The 10,443-nt window shown below is 56.4% G+C and overlaps 1 protein-coding gene across 2 annotated transcripts; it reads left to right on the top strand.

The window, feature by feature from the left end:
• The first annotated feature begins 2,153 nt into the window (after positions 1–2,153).
• On the top strand, positions 2,154–9,724 carry PPP1R1A (protein phosphatase 1 regulatory inhibitor subunit 1A). Of its 2 annotated transcripts, none has more exons than XM_068560807.1 (7): positions 2,154–2,300; positions 5,831–5,891; positions 6,893–6,930; positions 7,298–7,331; positions 7,924–8,079; positions 8,939–9,045; positions 9,593–9,724. In XM_068560807.1, exons 1-7 carry the CDS (start codon positions 2,217–2,219, stop codon positions 9,596–9,598), a joined length of 486 nt encoding a protein of 161 aa, XP_068416908.1. In that variant the 5' UTR covers positions 2,154–2,216; the 3' UTR covers positions 9,599–9,724. The 2 variants fall into 2 exon arrangements, with proteins under 2 accessions (XP_068416908.1, XP_068416907.1); XM_068560806.1 differs by having other exon boundaries at positions 7,268–7,331.
• The last annotated feature ends 719 nt before the right edge of the window (positions 9,725–10,443 follow it).

Below are 10,443 nucleotides of genomic sequence, written 5' to 3'. Positions count from 1 at the left end.
GGGTGACCGGGGTGGGTGTGGAGGGTCTTCTTTTGAGAACCTGGAAAGGTGACTCCCGTAACTCTGCTGTCCTGCCAGGAGATAACGCGACAATAGTAACAGCAGCTATCAATTAATTGAGGGCCTTCTATGTGCCAGGTGCCTTACTTCCTATGATACTCAACCTTATCAGTTAGGGACAATTCTGCCCATTTTACAAATGTGGAAATCAAGCCTCAGCGAGGGGCTTCTGAGTCCCCAGAGACAGGGGTGTGGGAATCCTGGCTTCAAGTTCCAGGTTCCAGGGTCCTGGTGGAATGGGGTAGGGGAGGGACAAGTCACCTATTTAAAGGACACCTTGGACCCTGCTCTGTGTATGTGTAGTTAGGAGATGGGTGAGCGGAGGGAAAGCCAGAGAGAGCACCTGGGTCCTATTGGGCCCCCTTGTCCCCCACCCTAACCTTATCCTCTTGGCTTCAGTGTCTTCACACACCCTCCTTCCAATGTCACCTGGGAGGAGGGGAGCAACTGGAAGGGAGGGATCTGAGGATCCAACCAGCTGTTATCCAGACTGGCCCTGCTACCTCAAAGAGAGTACAAAGGGACCATGCACGTGTAGGCTGGGTGTAGGGGGTCATTCCTGGAGTCCAAGTAACAGCAAAACAGGGGTGAATTAACAGCAGATAGAGGTCTGGCTGGCCCACTGGGTCCCTATAACCCCAGCCTTGCCCTGAGAAAAGTGAGCCAGGCCTGTTTTGTGTAAAGGGATATGGTTAGGGGTAAGGGCAGGGGAGGTTATTTTGGGAGGTAAGACGGAAAGGGGCAATGTGAAATCCAGGCCAGGGAAGGGCTGCCTGGAAGAGGAGGCAACTGAGGATTTAGGCTGACCACTTAGAGGAGAGGATGATCCCAGGGTTCCCAGAGAACCAGGCATCAATCTGTACGGAACGTGCCAGTTGCTCAGTTTAAGACTAAAGAAACAGATCTCTGGCCCTGGCCTCTGCCCAGCCCCTCCCTCAGAACTCCCTGTGCCCATTTCTTCTCCTCCCCCAAAGATGCATCCAGCCCTGCTCCTCCTCAGTGCCCAGCACCTCTCCTCCCTCTACCCAGTGGCCCCCAGCCCCTGGCAGAGTGCCCACCAGCTCCGGTGAATATCCTATCTCCCTCACTCACTAGTATTGACATCTTGGTCCTACACCAAACTAGTAAGTTCTTCACACAGTCTCACCTCCATCCCTTCAGTTACAGCAGATCCTTTTCATTATTCTGCCAATAGTGGAACTGGAAACCAACCCCATCTATAAACAAGCCACCCCACCACAGGTGTTTCCCTCTCCATCCCCGGGGAGCATTCTCCCCTGGCAGGCCTTTCACCTGCTTTACATCCCCAGAATTTAGCAAGCAAGAAGAGAAACCTATTTCACAAGCATTACTGGCTCCCCACCCCCATTTCTCCTTCTGCTGAGTCCCAGATGGTCCTGCTCCCTGAGCCCTCCACCCACTGCCATCAGCACTTCAAGACAGAGGCTCTGGATACCCTCTAAGGTCTTCTGTTCCCCCTCTCGCTGCACAGTGAACCCAGACCTGTGCCCAGACCCCACGCCTCCCCTCCAAGTTTCCACCTCCGCTCTAGCGGTTTCCTCTCAGTGGAAAGTCCCTCTCCTGGTCTAACTTTAATCCCTCCTGCTGCAAGCCTAGATCCCCTTTCTTTCTTTTCTCTATGAGGCGACCCCTTTAAGATCAGAAAGGAAATCTTCCTCTAGCGTTTGCAGTCTCCTCTCTGGCAGCGCCCTTCCACATTCCCAGCCCCTCAGTTCTGCCCCAGCCTGGAGAAGTTCTTCGTGGCCGCTCCCCACCTCCACTCCCCGCCCAGAACTCTGAGGATCCCCGGATACCCATCCGGGTTGTGTCCACTGCGACCGGGACCCAGGTTCGCCCGCCAGCGGGGCGGTGACCCCCGCCAGCCGGCGGCGCAGCCACCACGGGGTTAAGGCTCCGGGCGTGGGGAAGGGGAGGGGGCCGGGAGGGGCGGGTGCCGAGCCAATCGGCGGCCGCGGAGTCTCCGGGGCCGCGAGCCGGGAGCGCTGAGCCGGGAGCCTAGAGCCAGGCGCGCCGGGCTGGGGCCGGGCCGGAGCGGAGCGAAGGGGGAGCGCTCCCGCCCCAGCCCCGAGTCCGCCGCCTGCCCGCCCGCCGCCGCCGCCGCCGCCGCCGCCGGCCCAGCGGCCGCCGCCCCAGCCATGGAGCAAGACCACAGCCCCCGGAAGATCCAGTTCACCGTCCCGCTGCTAGAGCCGCACCTTGACCCTGAGGCGGCGGAGCAGGTGCGGAGCGGGGCGGGGCGGCAGGGAACTCGCCCCACAGAGGACGAGGGACCCCCGGACTGTGCGATCCGAGACCCCCGCTCAGTCCTCCCTTAGCGGTGCGCCCCTGCGAGCGCCGGCGCGCTGTTTGGGGGGGGTCTTCTCTCCCCTCCCCCACCGTGGAAGCCCCGTCTCCCCGTCTGTGCTTCTTCGAGACGGACTGAAGGACGAGCGCCTGCCCTCGAAGCCGGTCCCCGCGAGAGTCGCTCCCTGCCTCCCCAGCCCTGGGGGAGGGGGCTTGCCTGAGGACACGACCCCTCCCCCCTTCGCCAGTCTTTCATCCCCCACCCAGTCAACCCCCCCCCCCCCCCCCAGAGTTTCTGAGCTCGGTAGGGGCGCCCAAAGGTGTCGGAGGGCCTAAGGGAGAGGGCAGGTAATGGAGGGAGTTGAAAGAGGAGAAAGAGCCCCCCCAGCCCTCTCCTAATTGGGGGCGACCCTGCCGGACCCCAGAGGGTGAGAACAAGAAGGGGCTGAGGAAAACTGCGAGGGCCGGGCTTGGGGGAGAGGAGTGGTCGCGTCTGCAGGCTGACTCCGCCGCGCTCTGCAGGTCTGGACACTGGGTCCTTATTCCCATCTCCTGCCCTTTGGATCGGTAGTGGAGGGGGGGGCGGGAAGGGGAGGGCATGGAGAGAATGGCCCTGGGGAGCGCGAAACGAGGGCTTTCTCGGGGCTGGGATCCTAGCTGGGCGTGGGCAAGGGAGAAGCACTGTGCTGGCCTGGGCTCAAGGGGTGGGAGTCCAGGGCCCTGGCCCAGCCTCCCGGCCTGGCCTATTTTTAGCTCCGAGCAGCCTGGCAGAGGCGGCAGTGTATGAGACTGTGTGAGCAAGTGTGTGTATCAGGGAGAGTGAGCATGTGCGTGGAGACGGTGACCACCCGTGGTCGCTACTACCGCCCATTTGCCAAAGATTTGCTCATTTGCTCATTGCTCCATCTCTTTTCGCGTTCTCTATCCATTTGCCTAGACATCCCTGTTCCTAAAGACTATCCATTTCCCTCAAGGTCACTTCTCTGTTTCCCCCAACCGGCTGCTAAGTCTCTGGCTGGGCCTCCCCACCTGAGAAAACTCTGACCTCTTGGGATGGGCTGGAGAGAGTGTTCTTTCTGCTGTTCCAGCTGTTTGGTGGAATAAGGTCTGATGTGAAGGGAAAGGTTGGGTACACACGCTCTCCTTATAATGTTAGCTTCCCAAAGTGTGGGGAGGGGTTAGGGACCTGTGTCTCCATCCTCTCCCTGGCCTGTGGGGGGAGCCGGATCTCCAGACCTCTAAGGTGTGACAGTAGGAGGGAGGGTGGTGAGACTGCAAACCTCCTGAGGATGAGGAGGGTGGAGAGCCAGGAGCATGGGAAGCGTCCCCTTGGGGTCAGGAAAAAGGCTCTTATGCCTAGAGGCAGTGGGCTGGCTAAGATAACCTCAGACCCAGGGAAAAGGGCCCAGGAGTGTGAGCTACGGGCTCAGGGGTGAGGTTCCAAGCAGAAATGCCTTCCACTGGCACAGCCAGTGCTCACTGCCTGACGCCTGCCTCTGTTTGGTGTTAGATGTGGCAGGTGTAGGTGTGTGTTGGGGGAGGGCAGGCCAGCTGGCCCAGGGCTCTGGGGAGCAGGGGAGGAGGATGAGGCAGTGCTATAGAGCCAGAGGGAAAAAGAGCTGGGACTTCAGCCTGCTTTTCTCTCATCTTCAGAAATCTGTGACTGCTCAGCCTGAAATTCTACCTGCAGTCTAACTTCAGCCCCCCCTTGCTGTGTTACCCAAGTGTGTAGGCAAAAAGCTCCAGGCTTGGCAGGAACACCTAACCCAGACTGACATGAGAGGGCGGCAGGGGTTGGAAACTCTGAGTTATGGAGCACAGAGTGGCAGGCGATGGAGGGGTGCCCACAACTACCAGGTCCTTGGCATAACTGGTTTGGAAAGAAATCAAAGGCAAAGGCACCAAATGTCCTTGAGAACTAGGATTTGCGATCGGGGCAAGGAAAATAAGAGACCGCCTACTCATTTGCTAGTAGTTCAGGTGCCTGGGAGGTACTTCAGGAAGTCTAACTTTACTGCCTCCTGCTGTAGGACATCAAAATTCTCAAGGAGTCTGAGTGCTTAGAAATCTTGTCCAAGGCAAGGAAATTGGTTAAGGGACCTGTCCAAGATCACAGAGCCCTGCTGCCCTCTCAGAGGCCCTTTCTGTCAAACTTGCAGACTCCTTCTCAGGCTCCCAACCCCCATTAATCCCCACCCCCACCGCACCCTCTCCCTGTCTCAGCTCCCCTCCCCCAGGGCAGGAAAGAAATAGAGAGGAGTCCTCTCCTAGGAGAAGGATGGCCTCACCCCACATGCACGAAGCACACTTGCCCACCTGCTGGCCCCCAGCACGTTTGCACCAGGAATAGCCAGCGACGGACTCACAAATAATGTCTATGCAGTGCATGCTTGTATGCACACACAAACACACACACTGAACTGGTATTGCCAGGGACCTTGAAATGCCACCAAAAACAGATACTGCTGGATTCTCCTAAGAAAACAGTGCCTACCCCAACCTACCCCCATTCTATGTACCCATTTCTTCTCTCAGGAGTCCTTCTCTCAGATTAACCCTGCCCCCAGCTAGGGCTGATACCCACTTTCTGCCCTGGAGGGAGCTGCAGGGACTCCAACCCCACGGTACCCTTCACTTTCAAGCCTCCAGAGTAAAGGAAAAAACTACGTGTCCCAAGAGTCCTTGGACTGACTTCAACAACAGTCAACTTTATTGGCAGCAAGACAAAAGAACAGAGGCGGGGAAAGGGGGCTCAGAGGCCCAGCAGTCAATCCGCTCTTATCTGTTACTTCCTTAGAATGGGACCCCAGAGCCCAGGATAAGATTTTTCAGCTTAGCTTTAGTCCCTGACCAGGGTCCTGCCTCACGCTTCTCCTCATGTTATATACCATGACAAGGATTTCTCCAGGCCGTATTTCCTGACAAATCAGAAAGGCAGTGTGTACAAGGATAGGGAGGAGATGAGGGAGGGAGGGGCATGGGCCAGGTGAAGGCACGTTCAGACCTACCTTCTCTGTGCTGTCCTCCCAGGCTGGGTGGGGATCGAGGGGCGCTCTCCGCAGGTGCTGGCCCACGACAGGTTCATGTCCGTTTGGGGAGTGGGCTGGGAGACTAAGGGGAAAGCTTTGTGCCCTCTCGGGTTATTTCTGACCATTGATCCAGGATGGACGGAAGGACAGCAGGCCAGAGATTGATGCATTAGCACAGATATAGCTGCTGAGATGGAGAGCTGGGGCCAGGACCCGGGGAGATGCGGAGACAGAAAGGGGGTTGGGGGAAGCAGGGAGTGGAGGTGGTCTTCTGGGTCCCCAGGGCAGAGGGACGGGCCCAAGAACATCCACCTGGAGACCGTGGGTTCAGTGTAACGTGGCACTTTTTGAGGTGTGCTAAGTGGGCGGCCTGGATTATGTTGCTGAGTGTGCGCGGGGCTGTGATGCTTCCACGTGTACTTGACCTCTTCCCTCAGATCCGGAGGCGCCGCCCCACCCCTGCCACCCTCGTGCTGACCAGTGACCAGTCATCCCCAGGTAACCCCAGGATGGGTCGCTGAAGGGAGTGGGGGCTGCTGAAGACAGCTGGGTCCCAGTGAGAGAAGGTGGGTGCTAGACAGGAGGGCACATCTGAGGAGCCCGCGGTCTCCTCAGTCCTGGAGGCAGGGAAGTGGTGGCTGGGTTAGCAGGAGGATTTCCTCTGCTTTGGAAAGACAGAGCAGTGCTAGGAAGGAGACAACCTGGTTCCTAAGCCCCCCAGGAGTTGGGGTGGTCAACGGAGTGTTGGTTGCTGTGGCAACAGCCTTCCAGTTTTCTCCAGCAACTGAGAGGCGGCTGCCCCCACCGCCAGAGGCGGTGACAGCTGTGAGGGGGAGGGGCCGTCACCATCAGCTATTCTCATGGCCCCCAGAGGGGAAGGGGAAGGTTAGAAACAGCTCAGGGAGCAGCTGGCATTCTGGTCACCAGTGTCTCCATCAAGGTCTGGGGAGAGAACAAGGTCTCAGAGAATGTCAGGGGCACTGGCGAGAGAGTGGAAGAGAGGTAGTGATGCTAAAAAGCCGGACTGGAATTCAGGATACCTGAGTCTCCAACTTTCCTCCAACTACTAAAAAGGACTGTCCTGGGCCCTGCACAGGATAAGTTTGCTGTTCTCTATCCGGTGTTCCCTCCTAGGCATGTTTCCGTTCTGGATCGGGGGTGGGGGGCTGATTGGAAGGAGACAGGGAGGAAAAGAACAAAAGGACCACAAATCCTGCCTTCGAGAACCTCCAGGTCTGAGGCAAGGATGTAGATGCAGACTGACCACAGAGGCAAGGACACGACTAGAAGCAGGAGGTAAAGCCAGCCAGCAGAGAAGGAAGGAGCTGGAGGGAAGAGGCCGGGGACAGCCACCATCAGGGCCAGCTTCCTAGGGGCAGATGTGAGGGACGGATCAGGAAGGAGGTGATTGGCAGAGACTCCTCCCCTTGGGAAGTCAGCCTGCGGGACCCCCTGGATTTCCCATCCTCAACACTTTCTCCTTTCCCTCCTTCCCTCAGAGGTGGATGAAGACCGGGTCCCCAACCCGCATCTCAAGGTGAGCTGGCCCCTCCCGCTCAGCCCAGCACAGAGAACCCCCAGACTCATTAGAAAATTATTGCTCAACGCCTCCATCTGTAGGACCTTTTGTCTCCCTCTTTCTTGTACCCCCCCCCCACATGTTCTGGAGTGGATGTACACACATGGTCCTCTACGTTCTCCCACACACCGTCTCCTTGCTCACCATCATGGGGGTGGGGGCCGAGGAAGCAGGAGTTTTCTTCCCCCACTTGCTGAAGCCCACACCTACCCCCAGTCTCCAGTCCCAAAGCATGGCACGGCAGGGAGGAGGGCGAGAAGGGCGGACGCCCACCTGTGCTCTGTGCCCTTCACAGTCCACTTTGTCCATGTCTCCACGGCAACAGAAGAAGGTGACGAGGACCACACCCACAATGAAAGGTTCGGAAGACCCTTCCCCGCTATGCCTGATGCTGAGCAGTGGCCGGGATGACCCCTTTGGAAGGAGTCCTTGGGAAGTCATTAAATCTGCCTTTATTAAAGGAGAGTTGTTGCTGGACCACGCGGGGCTGCATTCCAGCTCTGCCACCCACTAGCTGGGTGGCCTTGGAGAACCTGCTTAACCTACAGGGGCCCTGAATACTACCTCACTTTGGCAGTTAAATAAAGTATGTGAACTCACCCGGCATAGTGCACAGCACAGAGGAGGTACTCAAATATTTCTTGAATCTAAATTGAGTCTTTTCTCCTGCCCCCAAAGGAGACCAGGTATCCCAGCAAGTCAGGAGGATCTTTTGATCTTAAAGGCTCTTCCTTTCCCCTCCCTTACCTTTGAAAAAAGTACATTTTATTGTCTAGCTTTAGTCCCTCCTTATTGCCCAGCAGATGTCCCTCCTTGTTCAATCTCAGACAGGAAAGTCAAACCACACGGGCAGTGTGTGCTGGCCCTCTAGTGGGGCTGTCAAATCTGAGGGTCCATGGAGGAGACTGGGCAGTCACGTCCATTGCTCCCTCCCTTTCTCTTCGCCCTCAGAGCTCCAGATGATGGTTGAACATCACCTGGGGCAACAGCAGCAGGGAGAGGAGCCTGAAGGAGCCGCTGAGAGCACAGGGACACAGGAGTCCTGCCCACCTGGGATCAGAGACACAGCAGCGGAGTTGCGGCTGGGCACCTCTGGGAAAGCACACAGTACGTTCAGGCTGGGGAGGGACCAACCCCAGGGGAGGCCAGCCTTACCCATTGTAGGGAGGGGCCTAGCAGTAGCCAGAAACTGTCTTGAGAGTATGGATTCTTTGCATGGACGGTGTGTGTTTGCATCTCTTCATCTTTCTTTACTGAATGACACCATCCCCTCCCAACTTGGACTGCAGAGCTCCCTATTGTATCGGGGGAGCCCGCCGGAATGGGAGCAGCCTTCACGGGCTGGGATCCTGGCTCTGCCACTTTATCAGCCCAGAGGTCTTGAGCAACTTAAGACCTGCATTGGGTTGTTTGTGAAAATTCAATGAGACTGGTCCTTAGCCCAGCAGCGAACACAAAGTATGCAAGAAATGGAACCTGCATGTCCACGAGTCCTTATCCCAGATGCGGGCCAGAAGTCAGAATTTTTCCAGTTTTATGAAGGTGACACGGTATATATACCATATGTTCCATAATACCCCCAGCAGAGCCCCCTGTAATCAAACACATGAATATTTCTGCAGGGACATGAATGGTCACACTAAGTGGGATAAATAAGCTATCAAAAGCTCATCTCTGTTCAGGTCAGGTTTAGCCACACTTTGAGATCATACCCAAAATTTTAAGCTTTTTTTTAGAGGGTTTTTTTTTTTCGATTTCCGATTGCAGATTTTTAAAAAATAGTGAACCTAAGTAGTCATTGTGACCAGAGAAAACCCTGTTGGTCTTGCCCCGTTGCCCTCCGCTTGGTCTTGGGCTCCTCTCAGGGGTCGTTGAAGTATGGGCTACAGTGAGCAGAAACAGCTCCCTCTCTCCAAGCCCTCCTGAGTACTACCTGTCCCTCCCACCACCTGTTCTCCCTCCTCAGAGCCTGCAGAATCCATCCCTAACACTCAGGAGAGGGGCAGTGAGAAACCCAGCACAGAGGAACCCTCAACCCGTAGACCACCATTGGATTCCCAGGGAGCCAGTTCGGTAAGACCCCAGGGCTGGGCTGCCCGGTCTGCAGGAGAGCAGGCTGTGTGGAGAGGGTGAGGGCTAAGATCTGGAGTCAAGGAAAAGGGGGACAAAGGACCAGCTTCAGTCACTGAAAAGCTGTCCTTTGTGGCCAGAGGATTTGCATCTCCCCGCAAGGACAAACAAAGAGAAATGGGATAAAACTGCAGCAGGGGGGACTGAGGTTAGACTCTGTCTGAGGATTTCTGGCTCCTGGAATGGGTGATGGAAGTAGACCATGGATTTTCTGACAAAGGGCATTTGGAACCCAAAGGGAGATCCTCACCTGTCCAGGCTGGTGAGCAGTGGTCCTGCCTGGAGTGGAGACACTGATGAAATAACCCCATGAGCTCTGATTTTACAGTCTCCCCTCCCCTGTGTAGACTGGACACGGGGCCAGGGACTGGTGTCAGACATTAGAAGTTAGATGCCTAACGGGATGGTTGGGCACACCAGCAGGGGAGGGGACAATAGGACCTCAGGCCTCTCACTCACCTTCTCTTTCTACCTGCTTCCCTCGCAACAGGTCTGAGAGTGAAGGAGGTATCTTGGAATCAAGACTGCAGTTGGGAATGCAAGGACACTGGATTTGTTTCTTACTTCTTCACTTTTGGGGAAAATCTCTTGTTTTTAAAAGTGATAAATTTAGTGTTAAGTCCTTGGTATTTTCCTTCTTTCCCAACTTGGAGAATCTGTTCTCCCTCACGTCTTGTCCTGCCTTCTCTATAGCCCCCCTCCCTCTTGCCCAGCTGCCTCCAGGAAGGAGGAAATAAGGAAGCTGGGCAGGAGCCTTGAGAAGGGAGGAGTTTTTCCCCAGCCTTGCCCTGACTTGCTGGGGGAAGAGAGCTGAGGGTCAGATAGGTAGGAGGACTGACTTCCGGGGTACCAAGAAGGAAGGATGGCCCCAGGCTCTCTTCATATTGAGGAAACGATACAACCACCTGGCAGGGCTGCCCTGAAGCCTTGGAGCCCTAAGGCCCGGCTGGCTGCGACGCTGCTGTGGGCGCCATCTGCTGAACAAAGCCGGGAACTGCACCCTGGCACTTGGCCCATGGGAAAGAGGCGGGGCGTTGCGTGGATGCCTCCCTGCCTGCCCTCCAAGCCTCAGTGATTCCCAAGCTTCAGGATGTGTTCCCTCTCCAGCTGTGCGGAGACCACCACCCAGATTCCAACCTGTTAGCCAAGCTAGATTGAGGACACAGTGGCTATTCACGAAGAGGCCCTTGCTGGGAACTGGAAAGGTCACCTCTCCCCCTTGTCCGAGACACCGAGGGGCCAGGGTAAACGACGAAAGCTGAGCAGAAGTAAAGAAACTTCCTCAGACCCCACAGCCAGGCCTCTCCTGTCTACTGCTTTTGATTTTTCCAGGCAGTGGAG

The sequence above is a fragment of the Eschrichtius robustus genome, chromosome 13 (assembly GCF_028021215.1).
Source record: "Eschrichtius robustus isolate mEscRob2 chromosome 13, mEscRob2.pri, whole genome shotgun sequence".
Lineage (NCBI taxonomy): Eukaryota > Metazoa > Chordata > Mammalia > Artiodactyla > Eschrichtiidae > Eschrichtius > Eschrichtius robustus.
This window is presented reverse-complemented; position numbering and strand designations above follow the sequence as displayed.

Excerpts from the sequence above, each read along its gene's own strand:
- PPP1R1A (XM_068560806.1), top strand. The coding sequence starts at position 2,217 with ATGGAGCAAGACCACAGCCCCCGGAAGATCCAGTTCACCGTCCCGCTG. Across the intron at positions 2,301-5,830 it reads ACCCTGAGGCGGCGGAGCAG|ATCCGGAGGCGCCGCCCCAC; the intron begins GTGCGGAGCGGG and ends CTCTTCCCTCAG. Across the intron at positions 6,931-7,267 it reads TCCCCAACCCGCATCTCAAG|TCCACTTTGTCCATGTCTCC; the intron begins GTGAGCTGGCCC and ends TGCCCTTCACAG.